The sequence below is a fragment of the Garra rufa genome, chromosome 3 (assembly GCF_049309525.1).
Source record: "Garra rufa chromosome 3, GarRuf1.0, whole genome shotgun sequence".
Taxonomy (NCBI): domain Eukaryota; kingdom Metazoa; phylum Chordata; class Actinopteri; order Cypriniformes; family Cyprinidae; genus Garra; species Garra rufa.
Genome location: NC_133363.1, coordinates 51167358 through 51184696, shown reverse-complemented (window position 1 = coordinate 51184696; position 17339 = coordinate 51167358). Strand labels below are relative to the sequence as shown.

At 35.3% G+C, this 17339-nt stretch overlaps 1 protein-coding gene across 1 annotated transcript; it reads right to left on the bottom strand.

Annotated features, from left to right (window-relative positions):
* Positions 1-5140: 5140 nt before the first annotated feature.
* On the bottom strand, positions 5141-15428 carry ntn5 (netrin 5). Its single transcript, XM_073837495.1, has 5 exons — positions 15246-15428; positions 14218-14367; positions 11216-11269; positions 8461-8541; positions 5141-7010 (listed from the first exon to the last, which is right to left on the bottom strand). The coding sequence occupies exons 1-5, from the start codon at positions 15391-15393 to the stop codon at positions 6289-6291; spliced, it is 1155 nt and encodes a 384-aa protein (XP_073693596.1). The 5' UTR covers positions 15394-15428; the 3' UTR covers positions 5141-6288.
* Between the last annotated feature and the right edge of the window lie 1911 nt (positions 15429-17339).

The window sequence follows — 17339 nt, the reverse complement described above, 5'->3', positions numbered from 1 at the left end:
CATTATTGTGTATTTTAACCCTTTCCAACAATGACTATATGATTTTTAGATCCATCTTTTAACACTGAGGACAACTGAGGGACTCATATGCAACTATTAAAACTTCTTGAATTTGAAGATCAGGGTAAATGTAACTTATTTTGTCTTCTGGGGAACATGTAAGTATCTTCTGTAGCTTCTGAGGACAGTACTTAATAAAAAAAAATGATATTTAGGCAAAATAAGAAAAATGTACACATCTTCATTCTGTTCAAAAGTTTACACCCCCTGGCTCTTTTCCTTCTGGAGCATCAGTGAGCATTTAAACCTTCTGTAATAGTTGCATATGTGTCTCTGAGTTGTCCTTAGTGTGAAAAGATGGATCTCAAAATCATACAGTCATTGTTGGAAAGGGTTCAAATACTCAACAATGCTGAAAAAACAAAGAATTTGTGGGACCTGAAGGACTTTTCTGAAGAACAGCAGGCAGTTTAACTGTTCAGGACAAACAAGGGACTCATAAAAAGATCATTCAGGTAACAACACAGTACAAATCAAGTGTATGTAAACTTTTGAACAGGGTCATTTTATTCAATTCAATTATTTATCTATTAGTTTCTCTTGTGGACTATATGTAAACATCTTTTCAGGTCAGTACTAAATAAAAAAATAACATGCATTTTATATGATCCCTCTTATTTTGCAGATTCTGCAAGGTGTATGTAAACTTTTGACTTCAACTGTATTTATGACCCATCTTTACTGTGTATATAAATAGTAAAGACAAGTTGTTTTCTGCTTTATATTGTCTACTATAAGTCTAAAGGTGGTTTTATAGATTGAGGTCACACCTGCTACTCTGTCATTGTTTGAATGTATATTTTACACATTACATATATGCATGTTGTTGAGGTTCATCAGTGTGGTACAGTGGACCAGTATATTTGTACCACAGATGGCACTGGTTTTATTAGAGCTAACAGCGAGCAGGAATCTTGTTGCCATGGACGCAATGTGTTCGTATGAGAGGCATGCATGCAAGGGATCAACTGGATTGACCCCTTCACTCTCGGGTTAACAGAAGCCGCGTGTGTATCTGGTTCCCTGTGCCCGTCTGTGTATGTGTGCGTGATCTCAACGAGAGCGTGTTAGCAACATGTTCGGGAAGGCTTATTAAACAGTGAGGTTCAATCAGCAGTATCATTACTCACACTGTGAGAAAGAACAGAAGAAAGAGAGCGAGCGTGAGTGTGGTAGAGCTTGTTGAACTTCTCCTCTGTAATGTACTGTAGGCCTCATTTCTCGTAAAAATTCGTCTTGCCAGCCAGTAAACACACAGGGTCCAGAACTCAACGTTTATCCCACGTGTATTCAATCTGTCTGTATGTTCTTAAAGGAATATAGACCTTAGTCCAGTTAGACACCATTGTGAATTTTACGTCAAGGTAAAGAGGCTGTGAGGGATGGACTGCAGTCTTCACAAGGGCATGCACTGTGTAAAGGTCCCAGATCATGAAATTTTAAAGAGGTCATTAAATTGTATTTTTGAATTATTTTAATATGTTCCTTGAGGTTTACATATTTTTTGCACAAAAAAAAAAAAAGTGGAAAAAGTATTATTTTTAGCCCTCATTCTGACCGTCTGTCTAAAACGACCTGTTTTAGACAGTATCAATGCCTTGCATCTTCACTATTGCATGTGAGTGTTTTCACAACATGATCAAAATAAAACAATCATTTCCAGACAAAGCATTATGAAATCATTTACTTACGGATTGTGATGCAGTTCATTGTTGACACTGTGCCTCGTTTACAAAACAAAACGCTCTGGACATTCCTCTGACACGATCCGGGATGCCGTTAAAAATAAACTATCCACTTGTTCCTTACGCTGGGATCCTTCTGATATCTGTACAAAGATGCGAACGAGCTGTTTAAACCAAACCCATCAAAACAAACGTACTGTCATTCCTTTTGACCTATTGATGATGAACTCTAGTGTGTGCACTGTGTCAGAAAACAAACACGCATCTGTATACTGTATCCAGTGTAGACAAGATAGTGGCAGTGATTGTAATTTCTATTTGCTTTTGACACAATGCGATACTTGCGTTAGCTTATTCAAGTGTCAGTCGCTGGGGCGGGGCCTATTGTGAGAAGAAGACTATTGGTCGAAGTCTTGCACTGGAGGCAGTGTTTATGCACATGACTGTACCCTGGTGACGTCACCTCGCACCACAGATCCAAATGAGCTGTTTTCTGAAGGTTATTACAGAAATGCTTTTTTTATTGATGTAAGGACACTATAAATTCACTAGTTCGCTTTTGCATATAATAAACAGCGTAAAGTTAAGCGTGTTTGGCATGCTGTCCGGGAGAGGGCTCCGAGCTCGGTAGTCATTCCCAAGCCCGGGGCACTCCCCCTGCCCAGGGAGAGGGGTCCGAGCTCGGCCTTTGGCCCGAACCCAATAGCGCTCCCCCCTTTTCTGCAGAAGAAAAAAGGGGGGGTGGGAGGGATGCTGGAATCAGAGATAGCTGAAGGTAGGACTGCTTGGTTATTTAAAGGAACTGTAGTAATTGGATAGGGAGAGTGGCTGGTTAGGTAGTGATTGCTGATGATGAATTGGCCGTGTTAATTATCTGCGCGAGCTCCTCCTGAAATTTGTTAATGAAACATCACTTATGAAAATTGCAGGATGTATTAAGCATACAAAGACCTCTTCTATGTCAAAAGATCAAGGAAAATTTGATTTCTCACTTTAATGAAGGTTTTGTTTACCAAGTTTTTTCCAAAAAGATCTTTTGTCCGCTCAACAAGCGATATGTTGTTAACAGCACAATCCACTGAACTGCTATTTTATTTCTATTCCTCACAACCTCGTTTTCATTCCTGTCAAAAAAAGGTGTCATTCTAAAGGTCTGTTTTGGTCGACAGCATTTGTAGCATATTTTTATTTCCTAAAAAAAATATAAAAATACAGAAAAACGCTTAAAGGGATAGTAAAATTATAATTCTTTCACTGATTACTCACAATTAATCAGGGTCAGTAAGAAGATTAACAAAGGGCTTATAGGTTTGGTACGACATAAGGGTGAGTAATTAATGACAGAGTTTTAATTTTTGGGTGAAGTCCGACTCTTAACTGAAAGAATGCTTTGCATTTCCGGTCTCCATTGTTTTTTTAGTCAAATTAGCATCTATTCCGAGCTAATAATCTAATGGTAAACCTACTAAAATGCTTTTAAATTTGTCAGTGCCTCACTTTAATAAGTGTGTAGATGACACAAAGCTGTGGACATTAGCTACATTAAAAACAGATGGACTATTTGAATGCGTTCCTATGGAGACCAGAACAGAAAAGCATTCAATCTGACGTTAGAATTCGTAATGGAGGTGCTCATCGTTTACTCAGGAAAAAGGTCTATAGAGTGTTTTCATGACGCATCATCAATCGGCCATATTGGCGGACTGAATGTAAACAATGCCACTGAACCAAACGAAACTAACATATTTTGCAATTATAGCTGCTGAAAATGATAAATTATTGTCATGTTTTGGCCTGTTCTAATCGGTCAGACCCAGGAAAACATTTGGAGTCCTATAGACTGCCAAAAGTTATAACAAATCAAAGAGAACAGTGCAAAAAGAACTTTCTGAGGAACAAAGGGCATTAGTGGTTGGCCAAACTAAACCAGAATTTCCAGGGCAAGAATCTTGACAACATTCATGTTCTTATCATTTTCGGTCAGGTAGGTTAAATATTAGGCTTACAAACTAGTTAATATCACTTGTATGTATCTTTACCACCTATTAACTTAGTTTGTCAAAATATTGCACCCTTTCCTGCTTATAAGTCCTTCTCTATATGATTTAACAGCTTCCACATGCTATTTCAATGGTTTAGACAGCATAAATTAGCAGAACATATTCAGTAGTACATTAACTGTGCAGTTCATGCTTTTGTTTACATCCGAGTATCGCCACTATGGCTGTGCATCTGGGTAACTGACCAAATCCTGATTTAAGTGCAAAACCCTCTATTCCTTTAAGATGGAGCAGCTTTTGGGAAGATTTTAAGATTTTTAATTTTAAGCTTATAATTAATTATTCTATTAAAACATGTATATGATATTGGCTGAAAAGCTGTGTAATTTATTATTTTACGACTTTTCAACTGTTTACGGCGCTGCGTTGTTATGGCGCTAAGTTGTCGCGACCTGCTACAAATGGGATAACGTTTATACTACACACAGAAAAGGTAAATAAATTATTTCTACAGTAGGATGTAAGTTTACACAGAACAGTTAGTGAGAGATTTCTACAATGGGATGTAGCCTAACTTTACACAGAAAAGATTAGCAAGCGATTTCTTTTGACACTAAAATCGTGTTTGTTAACACTGTTTACATCTTGACTTCCGAAACAGTGGGCTATTTTAACGTATACAGATAGGAGCACTTCCATTTTAATTTTTTTTTTTTTTTTTTCCTTTTTAAGAAAAGGAGGGATGACTGAGGGGGAGTTCGTTTTTTGAGGTAACGTTAATCAACGTTATTTCACAAGTGCTGAACCCAGAACTTTACTTTATGTTCATAATTAACGTTAAATGTACAGGTGAGTTTGGAACATTTTTTACGTGAACAAAATGTCACACATGCCATCTAGACATCTCACAACTGTGTGTCCACGGGGTTTCTGGTAGTGTTAGGAGTGTGTTATCCGATACACGTACTTGGCTTCTAGACAAAATAGAGGACATGTGGATATTAGGGCACGAGAGTTAGCGAGTAAGACTTCCTGCAATATTGTTCTCAAAACAAGGCAAGCGCGGGACAGTTTGGCCCTTCAAGCTGTGGGAGATTTTTTACACCAAATTAACTGTCGTCAGTCAGCCAGACAGGAAGGCTGAGAACAGCTGTTTCCTGTGCAAACAAAGCAGGTGCATCATTGGCCGTCTCGCTCGCTTTTACGGTCTCTCTCCATTTGTCTTTCCCCTTTCAGTCTCATGTGCGTGAACTTTTCTTCATGATGACTTCTTGTTTTTCTATAAATGAATCATATTATCTTTTGCCTCTTCTTTTCGTGCATATATATATTTTTTTGAAATGGGAACATTTAAAATGTAAGTATTATAGAATAAACGACTTTACCAAGCTTGTTAACAATATTTATTATGAGGTAGAGCGTTAAGTTAAACAGAAAAAAAAACTTTTGTCACATTTTGATACACAAATATTTATAACATTTACATATTATATGATAGTTTAAAATATTCACAAGTAATAAGACTTAAAAAGGCTCCATATTATAGATCTGTTGTATACAATTCACTGCCAATGTGAGATATATTCTAGCCACGAAAATTTACAAAAACATTACAAAAATTAATTGCTTAATGTAGGCACACAATCTTTAGCCACACTTAACATGTCTGTCAATGATGGAGACCAGACTGGATAAGATTTGTCAGCTGCTGATCTGAAAACAATGTGCCTCTTACAATCCAGCAATAAGAGTCTTACATGTCTGACTGTCAGACTAAATACTGTGGACTAAACAGGATGCCATTTAAGTAACATCCTGAGTAAAACACTGTGATTTTCAGCCTTTTATTATTTGCATTAGACTCATCTCTTCCTGGACGGAAGGTGCAAAATTTCTTTCTCAGAGCATGTGGCATGAAAAATACCTGCATGTTTCATCTGAAAAAAAAAAAAAATACAAATGGCTCTGTAATCTGGTGATGAATATATAACACAACATTTTTTAACAAAAATACTCTCATACTCACAGAAAAATGAATATTCATTGAAATGAGTGGCTCTGTATAAAAAAAAAACAGCCTAGATTAGAGACAACCAAAATATCTCTTGCCAAGTATTTGTGTGAGCTCAAACTCACCGTATGTATTTCTTAAAAGAATAGTTATCAAAAATTAAAATTTGTTAAAAATGTATTCACCTTTGGGTCATCCAAGATGTAGACGAGTTTGTTTCTTCATCAGAACAGTTACAAATGTGCAGCCTATTACTTCACAAGATGGACTGGAGTTTTGTGGATTACTTGTGAATTACTGTTTTTATCAGCTGTTTGGACTCTCATTCTGACGGCACCCATTCACTTCAAAGGATCCATTGGTGAGCAAGTAATGCTAAATTTCTCCAAATCTGTTCCAATGAAGAAACAAACTCATTTTCATCTTAGATGTCCTGAGAGCAAGTACATATTTTTTTTTAGCAAATTGTCATTTTTTGGTGAACTATCCCTTTAACTTTCTTTCATATTCCCACTCACCATATCTCATTTTGTTAGACAGGTGGCCCAGGAGACCATGTTGGACATGCTGTTGGGTGGTACTGCTCATGCTCACTGGCTTGACTCGTCTTTGAAGTACCTGAAAGAGGATTCTGGGTGTGCTGCATCACTTGCTGTGTTTCCTGAGTGATGTTTTCAGCCTTACGGCCTTCCTCAAGGTGCGTTTCTGTGTCTTTTCCATGTCCGTCCTGAGTTCCTCCTCTTTTGTGTGTGCGTGTGAGGTCTGATCCTCCAGATTGTGTGGTTAAATGATGTTGCTTATGCGCTGTGTGTGTATGTGTATGTGGTCTGTGTGGCTCAGACTGCAGTTTGTTAAGATGTGGTGGGGTGTATTCTTCATACGAGTTTGGGTGAGAGTGTTTCTGTGCAGTGGTGTTTCCCTGTAGGCACTTTCCCCGGGTGTCCTGCCCGCGGAAACCTCTTAATTTGGGGCTCCAGTGTTCCCTCCATTGTAAAGCCATTGTGGTGCGGTCTGCGACTAATCGCCTCTCCTCGGGAACCCAACTCCGGCCGCTTTCCTCCGCTCCGATCAGGAGGAAGGTCCGGCCCATCTGAAGTGCAGGGCAACCACAGCTTAGGTCTCGATCTGGAACCCAGAGGGCTTGAATGCCTCGCTTTACATGTGAAGAGCCCATGCGAAAAACTGACTGCACCAATATGGAAAACTGCCACCAGGGACCGGAACGTTCCTTACTTTTGACTTGCACCTTCAGCACTGGAACAAAAGTATGACAGAAAACAGATAAGGATGTTAGAGAATATGAGTAAAGACTAGAATACATTACAAAAGTCAAAGCAAGTCTGCAGTTTTTCAGAGTTGACAGATTTGACATAATAGTATGTGATGGGCTAAGATTCTGACTTTTTTAGCTGCAATGCACAGGTTTTAGTGTGAGATTGTTGTGTTCAGAATAATTTGAAAGTCTGGTAGTGTGTGATCCTCAGTCGATTAGTCTATGATGCCCTTTTTTGTGTACCCATTTACAAAGCTGACAACTGTATGATGCTTAATAGTTTAAAATATGTACAGATTATAGTGGTCATGTAGTATATTCCAGGCTTAAGGTTCTTCATCATGCATCACAAACTTCTGTAATTTTTCTGTAAAGGGTTTAAAATAATGTAAATGTAAAGAAATCTCTTATTCTCACAAAAGCATTTATTTGACCAAAAATACAGTATTGTTTTAAAATATTGTTACAATTTAAAACACTGTTAAATAACTGTAAATGTTGTTTACTGTATTTTCTATGCATCAAAGAATCCTGAATTTTTTTTTATCATTGTTTCCACAAAAATATTAGACAGCAAAAACAGTTTTCAACATTGATGATAATAAGAACCATTTTTAATAACTGTAGTATTGGCTGCTAACAATTCAGCTTTTCCATCACAGGAATGAATTATATTTTTAAATATATTAATACAGAAAACAATTATATTAAATTGTAATAATATTTCACAATATTAAACTGTTACACTGTTTTTTTTATTTTTTATTTAAAATGGTTTTATTTATGACGAGCACAAGAGACTTCTTTTAAAAACATGAAAGAATAATAAATATTCTAGACAATAGACATTCAACTAGTGGTATACAGTCAAAACTAAATTATTCGGACACCAGATATCATTTTTTATATATTTTACTAGTGTGTGCAGGACACTATTGTTCATTTATGTAAGTGAGGATAGCAAAAAGTAAACCATGAAATATTATTAAGTATAATTTTCTTATACAGTGGACCTACAGTAAAACTGATACAAATTCGGGACCAAAAATTATCCAGACACTTTGACCTGACCATGTTGTGCTTAAGTGTTTTTTCTTTAACTGCTAATTCAACCTTAGTTGTCGGATTTTCTGGTCGATTGTAATCCATTACATAGTTTTCTGACATTATCAAGACGAATTTGTTCTGACACAGTTTAACTCTGAGTTTTCATTTTCTAAACTATAGTGAATAAACTGTGATAATGTGAGAAATTTTGAAGGTGTCTGGAGAAATTTGGGTTTGACTATTTCCCTCATATTCTTATTTCTACTTCAGAAAAACAACCTTAATTGTGACTTAATATCATAGTGTTTATTTCTTAATTTAACTTACACAATTGCCTTTTTTTTATTCTGAGGCATAAACAAAATTTCTTTGTTAAGCACTTACCATAGTCCTTGAGACAATATGTCTCTAAATTCATTTTGACTCTTGCTTGGGAAGGTGGACAGTAAGAAAGACATTCGTCACCTGGAGAGAGAGAGGGAAAAAAAATTATCACACTCTTAAAAACATTTTTATTTTATTTACTAAAAGCAATAGTGAAAAGGTTAATCACACACATACTGCAATCTATCTTGTACAATCTAGACCACCAGTATCAATCCCTCCAAGAAAAGTAAAGTAAAGGGCTGTTCTATATCTCTATTCAAGTATTTAATAGAGCACAGGGGCCCATGAGTGAAAGTAAAAGGCAGTTTAATCTCCAGAGAACTGGAGTTGGCCTTTCTACTCAGTGCAGATCACAGTAATGTGTGTGAAATCAATCAGCAGTAATGGACTGCACTGCACTTTTTTAGATATTAGCGAAGCAGCTGCGGCAGGTATATATTACCATAATCATGGCAGACTGCACAATATTCAGTTGCTGTCAATGGTACAACACATTTTATTCAGAAAGAAAATAGCTGCTCTTTTTTTTTTTTTTTTACTGTCTGCTGGTCACAGGCCAGATTTCAAGATAGCATCGCCCTGGAAAATACTTCATTTGGTCAACCTGAGACTCATATGTGAGGCCCAGAAAAAAGGGATATATATTTTTTGGTCTTATCTCTGTTTGGTGTCAATAGTTGGTTGTTGTAGGGAGTGAATAGAGGCTAGGGGTCACAGTGGAATCAAAAGACAATAATATACACTACCAGTCAAAAGTAAGAAGTTTTTTCAGAATGTCTTTTCTGCTCACCAAGCCTGCATTTATTTAATATTTATTTATTATATTTCAAATAACTGTTTTCTATTTGAATATATTTTAAAATGTAATTTATTTCTGTGGTCAAAGCTACATTTTCAGCATCATTACTCCAGTCTTCAGTGTCACATGATCTTTCAGAAGTCATTCTAATATGCTGATTTGCTATTCAAAAAAACATTTTATTTATATTATTATTATCACTTTTTAAAACAGTTGAGTACATTTTTTTCAGGATTCTTTGATGAATAGAAAGATCTCAAGATCAGCCTTTATCTGAAATTAAAAGCTTTTGTAACATTATACATACCATTCAAAAGCTTGGAGTCAGTATATTTTTTGGTAAAGAAATTATAGAAATTAATAATTTTAACAAGGATGTTTTAAATTGATCAAGTGTGATGATGAAGACATTTATAATGTTACAAAAAATTCTATTTCATATTAATGCTGTTTTTCTGAACTTTCTATTCATTAAAGAACCCTAAAAAATTCTAATTAGCTGTTTTAATAATAATAATAATAATAATAAATGTTTTAGAGCAGTAAATCAGATTATTACATTGACTTCTAAAGGATCATGTGACTAGAGTAATGATGCAAAAAATACATAAAAAAAATTACATTTTAAAATATATTCAAATAGAAAACAGTTCTTTTAAATAGTAAAAATATATTAAAATTTGCTGCCTTTGGATCAAATAAATGCAGGATTGGTGAGCAGAAGAGACTTCTTTAAAACAAACAAAAAAACATTAAAATTCTTACTGTGCAAAAACTTTGGCTGGTAGTGTAGTTTTAAAATAAAGCGTATAGGTGTGAGCTATAGTGAACAGCAGGATAGAACTCTTACAATTTCAGTAAATGTGAGTGGATATCATAAAGTGTTGTTCAAATAATTGCAGAGACAGTTCCAGGTATTTTTAAGCAAGCCTGAAAGTGGACAAAGAGTGATTCTGATGTTGATTTGAATATAGAAAGCATACATTAGAAGTTATAAGAAAAGGTGCTGATGTAGACTTCCTTCTGCATATAAATTCAGATTATTTGTATGTGAAAATAAAATAGGAAAGCCTGTAATCTATATTATTTCATGTTTATATTTTGATGATTGTAATTATTGTTATACTAGCAACTCAAATTTATTTATATAAGTGCTGTATACATAAAAGCAGATTCACAGTAATAAACATGAAAATAACTGAATCAATTATGCAAAGTTGATCAAATTTAAATTCTATTAATTATAAAAAATAATGTAAAATATTGTGCATTAGTTATCCCAGACTATTAATTATACAAACATGAATAATTCCAATTGTGCAGCTTGTTAAGATACATAGTATTATCTTTTTAAATTATACAATGCATCTAAAGATCAAAACATTTTTATCATTAAAATGTTTAATATATTTAATATTAATATGGCAACAAAGCAAAAAGGTTACAGCACAAAGTTGATCCACCAGGGGGCAGTAAATCACATTTAATATGCTTAATTATGTAGAAAGTGCATCTTATTTTAACATTATTTCATTGTTAATGTGTTGTTTCTTGTCATTGCTTGTTTTGTGTGTAAACCTTTAACAATTCATAAATTAAATACTCTTTTCTTTTTTAAAGATGACAATTCACAACTGAACAGTGTATCTAACCAGAAAGCTCAAAAAAAAAAAAAAATTTGTGTGGTCCTGAATGTCCCCACAAAGACAGCCAAATCCAAAATTCTTGTCGTTGTGGGGACATTTTTTGGTCCCAATGAGGAAACAAGCTTATAAATCATACAAAATGAAGTTTTTTTGAAAATCTATAAATGCTAAGTTTTCTGTAAGGGGTAGGATTAGGTGTAGGGTGATAGACAATACAATTTATACAGTATAAAAACCATTATGCCTACGGAATGTCCCTATAAAACATGGGAGCCTGTGTGTTTATAAGGAAGAACCAATTGCTTACCAATGCTGTACTGCGGCTGGTAAACTGGGGTGGGTGGTGCAACCTCCTGAATACCTGAATGAACAACAGACAGAGAGAAAGGGGGACGAGGGTCTCATTAAATTACAGCAAGCAGTGACAAGTTTATTTGTGTGCCTTTCATTTTGTCCTTCCTCTTTTTCACACCTCCGCTGTGGGTGACTCGTTCTAATCCCTGCGGTGGCTCATTAGGGCATACTTGCCATTTGTGAGAGTGTGCGAGGGAGAAAGGGGACGTGTGTGCTGTGACTGCAGTTTGCCCTGTTGTGTTTTAGTGCATGTGGAATGCTTGTGTTAAAAACAAGCGTACTTTTGTCACAATGTGTGAGCCCAGACAATTCCGTGCATGTGTGTGGTCTTAAAGGTCAATAGTGCCACCTATCAGGACGCCCTCTGTCAAACACGCATACGTACGGCCCATGATAGGTCTGCAACGCCGGGTCAACCATATATTACCCATGAGTTCTGTACTTCTGCCCATATCTCTGACACAACTGGGACACTGACACCTTATCCTCCTTTTCCAACCCCCCCCAAACTCTAAAGTACCTCAGCAATAACTCATATCAAACGTCAAACCGCTTCAAATTCATTTTAGTGTTTTTAGCCCCAGAGGTATTTAGTAGGCAAGAGCTGGCAAATGTAGATCTGAAGAAATCTATTTGCTTTAAAGGATGTGGTGTATAGATAGAGTTTAATGTGGATAACATGAGACTTCCTGGTCAGTGTTATCCAAAATAAAAACGCCACAAATCTTCAGGTGCTAATAATATCTGGGTCACTTTCCCTGTGATAAACGACGGCTGCGTTTCCTGCTCCATGAGAGGTGGCAAACGGTCCTCGGGTGCTGGTTATGTTTTTAGCTGCGGCTCGCCTTTGGTGCAGGAAAGACGGGAGCTCACGCTATAAATATCCATGTTGAGACGATCCATGTAGAACAACAAACAAGCTCTTCTATCACTCAGCCGTAACCCGTGAAGAATTATGCGTCTGTCGTGCTGGGAGGGAAACGGGTCTGGTTGTGCACCGCGACAGGTGCTGTTCGCCATACCGTGTCATCCTTCTCCCTGAGGCTTGCGCCGTTCTGTGAACTTTGAGATATAACAACGCAGCAATACTCATTGGATTATCACGTAATGAAAATGAAGCACCCAGAAATCCAGGAAAGCTGATTGTAATGTTGATGAAAGCCAAGTGGCACCACCTGAGAACTTTCGGGACTTTGTATGGAACCAGTTATTCACAGGAATGAGGGGAAGGTGTTAGAGTTTCAGATAGCGGCTTTTACTAAATCCTTCATAAACAAACAGTAGTTTGCAAAGTGACAATGATACTCAGGTTGGAGTTAATAAACTAAGACGTTTAATTGGGCCAAGGGCAGTTGAGGTGAAACATACACTCTTAAAAAGAAAGGTGCTTCATGATGCCATAAAAGAACCTTTTTTGTTTAAAAGGTTCCATAAAGAACCTTGTTTCACAAAAAGTTCTTTGTGGTGAAGTTGTGGAACCAAAAATGGTTCTTCTATGGCATCGCTGTGAAAAACCTTTTAAAGCACCTTTATTTTTAAGAAAAAACACAATAGGAGGTCTCCAACAATGACTAAACATGTTTGGGGCCAGTTAAGAGTTTTTAATGTTTTCAGAAGAAATTTCTTATGCTCAAGGCTGCATTTATTTAATCAAAAATACAGTAAAATCCAAAATATTATGAAATATTATTACAGTTTTTTACTATTTAAATACATTTTAAAATGCAATTTATTCCTGTGATGCCAAAGCTGAATTTTCAGCAGCCATTACTTTGGTTTTTAGTGTCACATGACACCTCAGAAATCATAATTTTTATTATCAGTGTTATTATTATCAGTGTTGAACACAGTTGTGCTGCTTAATATTTTTTTGTGGAAACATTTTTTCAGGATTTTTAATGTAACATAACATCTTCACTGTCACTTTTGAACACTATTGAACACCGACCGATATAGCCTATAATTTATACAATTCAGTGATAGGTAGACACAAACTTTATAAAATGAATGTAAACCTTGGAAACTTTATAAATGTTTATAAAACATTTACTCAGATTCATGAAATTTGAGTAATAACGTTTCATGTATTTAATAAAAACAAAAAGTTTACTATCAACTTAAAGCTTTGTTTACATTTACTTGAAGAATTTAAAATCTGTTCTAAAACGATTTAATCACTTTAATCAGACAGAAATCATACTAGTGTCATTTTGAAATAACACTGATTACTGTCAGGCTTCATCACTAGAATTAAAAATAATTTAATTTGAAATTTTAAGATTTAAAATCATAACAAGATATAGTTTAATAGCTATTATACTGTTTTTTAAATCAAATCTTTTCATAGTTATAACAGGAAACATAAAAAAATGCCTTGGAAAAGAAAAGTTAATTTAAAAAATAAAGCATCTACACAAACCCAAAAATAGGAAATAAAACAGTTATCAAATAAATATGTGTCCTAAACTCACATATGGTGTCTCATATTTTAGAGCAGTCAATGCAGTTTTGGAAAGAAATCAATCAAAACTGTGTGTGTAAAAATATTCAGATGTAACCCCTTTTGTAATCGTTTTGTAAACATTTTTAAAAGTAACTGTAATTTAATTACACACTTATTCTCACTAACTGTAACAGATTACATTTATTTTGTAATTAAACTATGTAAATCAATTACATTTAACTAGTTACTCCCCAACGCATGATCTGAAAGACAGAGACCTTTGTGCAATATGTATTTTATCCATCAAATATTAAATAATAGATTTTGTCATGCAAATCAAAACTATAGCATACCAAGGCAAAACACGCTGTAGCATGATTAAAACTGTGCATGTAATGACTAAAATTTGAAACTAGGTGGGGGTATCATTAATCCTATAGCTATTTTATCAGTAATTACTGTAAACATAAACAGAATCTAGTCAAATTAGTAATGCAAAGTGTGATACTTACGGATACATGGCCGGAGTGGGGAATGGCCTTGCTTGTACCCTGGGGCACAACGGTTACACCTCTGTCCTGTGACTCCTTCTCTACACAAACACTGCCCTGTGGACTGGTTACACCAGCGGCCCACTGCACCCATGGGGTGACACTGGCATGCTGAGGGAAACAAAATAGAAAATGAAAGGATTAAAGCGTAGATAAAAAATAGGAAATGTGGAAAGAAGATGCAGGGAAAAAAATGGAAGGAAGAGAGAGGAGAATTATAGTGAGACTAAGGGTATTAGTGTGAGAGCAGGTTTAGACACATGAAGGGAAATGACGAGTAATGCAACACAGAACAAGGCAGCTGTGGTTCATGTCTTCGGTTGTAATTCAAGTCTCATTGACCTCTGAGCAAGATTTCCCCCATAAAACATGTGTGTGATGGCTGGGAGACCACTGAGAGGAAAGATCTGCTTCTCTGCTTCTGCTCAAGCTTTCTTCATCCAAACAAAACTCCAACTATCCTCCAAACATTTATACGCCCTTAAAAAGTCAGGTCTGTTTTAACATTAACAAGTTCTAAATCTTTCAGTTTCAAAATTTTTAATTAATTCTACTACCTAATTCAAATATTTAGGTGTTAGCAGAGATTTAATGGTATTTTCGAGACATAATTTAGGTTTTGTATACATTTTAAGAACTTGCACACTAAATTACAAATAAGCATTGATGTGTGATATGCATGCACAAGCACGCCGCGTAAACTGCTGTTATATTGGGACATTGACTAAAATGCTCCGTGAGCATGCCATAGATATGAGAGCAGTCAGAGGGCAAGTGTCAGTGCACATTCCATCACTCATAGTGTAGCCATAACATAGACACAGACTATGCTGCCTTTCACACACCTCAGACCCCACAGATGGCAAAGCCAAAAAAAAAAACATGTTTTTCTTTTCACTTGTGGAACGGCAAGAATGATTCACTCACGTATATATCAGCTTAAACATGATTTTCACATAAAACACACAGGCAAATCAATTGTTACTGACGCTGGCAGGCCTTTCGGTGGCTGAGCGGTTTGCTGTGGTCTCGCATATATCCGTTCTGGCAGAACTGGCAGTGGCGTCCCGTCGTGTGGTGCCGGCACTTCAAACAAATGCCTCCACTGACTCGACCAGACTGCTGATACATGGCCATACTGAACCTACACTTAGTAGAGTGACCATTACATTCACATGCTGGGAAAGAGAGAAACAGACAATGATGAGGGCAGATAGAGTATAAAAAAAATAGTAATGAAAGGAGTGAAATTTGAATTCCAATACAAAAATGGAACTTCTTTATGGGATTTTTTCTAATATGCTAAACATTTATTTGAATAGAATAATAATAGAATAAAATAGAATAGAATAAAATCGGGTTGATGTCAGTTTTTGATGTCAATTTGTCGTTGACTTAATGTTGGATTTTTGCTGATGGCAGTTGACGTCGATATTTGACATTGAATTAATTACATTAATTGAATTGACATTCAATTTGGTCACTTGATGTTGCAAGTGAAATTTAACCGAATGTCAACGTCTTATGACTTAAATGAGGCGTTTTTTAATTATGTGGTTCTCAAGATAAGGGAAAATGAGGCAGAAGTACAATGAGAGTAGCTAAAGTAATTTCAGGATATTTCCTATAATTTTAAATTAGCAAATTGTATCTATGACAAAAGGTTCTAAAAATATGGCATCTTATTAAAAAGGTGTCCCTGTGGCTCAATTTGCCCCAGGTTAGGGGTAAGTTGATCTGAGACAGTGGGTAGTAAGATGCACCATCTGGGTGTAAACTATCTAACTAAATGTGATCTGAATCTGACCTCTTTTAAAAACAGAAATGAATAATCAAATTTCTTTTTACAAACAGTCATATTTCTTTTCTTGAAGCTAATTTAAACAACATAAAACCAACCAAACAAAGTTTAAATTTTGATCTTTAATTGTTTGCATTTCTGAAACAATATTTTGAACACCAAAGTTGTAACCTTCCCAGACTAAACAGAGAGCTTTTTGAGTAAAATAAACAAAAACTCGATTAGAATGAAGGAATAAATGTCACTGAAACTAATAAACATTTTAGTCAAACGATTCTTGGCATGTTAGCTTTTCTGTAATGCTGAACAGGCCTTTAGAGACTACAGGAAAAAATATGGTTATAATGTGATGAAAAGCATCTTCCGGTTCAGAGAAGTATTTGATGTACTTTCACTGTCCCTATCAAATAAACAAATAAACTACAAATAATATATATATATATATATATATATATATATATATATATATATATATATATATATATATATGATAAACTAAACCAGTTGCATAATATCACATTAAATTACCAGTTTATGCTTGAGAAATTTAACTTAACTTCAGTGCCTTATGGTGGGGTAAATTAAAATGCTGGCTTAATTTACTCCATAGCATTTGGCTCACTTTGTCCAATAGTTGCCATTTTTTTTTGAAAAAAATAGCTAGCTTACCAATATTTAGCTAAATGATTTGCTAGGATTTATATGTTTCTAAATCACCTATATGCATCATAAATATTTTATGATGATTTTGATGACATAACAGCCATTACATCTGTTATGCTAAAATCTAACTTGTTTTATAGTAAATAGATGCCTTTCACTCCTCCCATGTTTTTATCTTTTTACCAGTCTGCCAGAAATGATGGGTGGTTCAACTTACCCCACTCTCTCCTATGCTAAAAGAATAGTATGTCTGAATTTATAGTATTCAAAATACAGTTGGCGAAAAGTACTCAGATGCTTTCGCCTTGATTCTGAAGTGCACAGTCAATGGACTCTTTTCTATCCTAATGGCAGTAAAGTGACACAACTTATGCTGGTAGGTCACATGATAGTAACAACATGGCAGATGTCCAAATTTCTTTCACATTACCCATATTCATACTGTATAGAGCATACTTTTTTAACCGTCAAGTAAGTACTTGGTACGCGATTTAGGATGCACCGCAAGTCCTAACATGTGATGCTACTAATTGCCCAGCATGCTTTGGGGCTTTAATTTAAAGACTTTAGTGGTTTAAACTAAAAACAAATATGACTTTTAATAAGATTTTTTACTAAA

Bases quoted from the DNA above. Each gene is read 5' to 3' on its own strand.
- ntn5 (XM_073837495.1), bottom strand. From the start codon at position 15,393: ATGGCCATGTATCAGCAGTCTGGTCGAGTCAGTGGAGGCATTTGTTTG. The intron at 8,542-11,215 runs GTAAGCAATTGG...CTCTCTCTCCAG, and splicing joins CCAGCCGCAGTACAGCATTG to GTGACGAATGTCTTTCTTAC. The intron at 7,011-8,460 runs GTAAGTGCTTAA...CTTTTGTTCCAG, and splicing joins ATATTGTCTCAAGGACTATG to TGCTGAAGGTGCAAGTCAAA.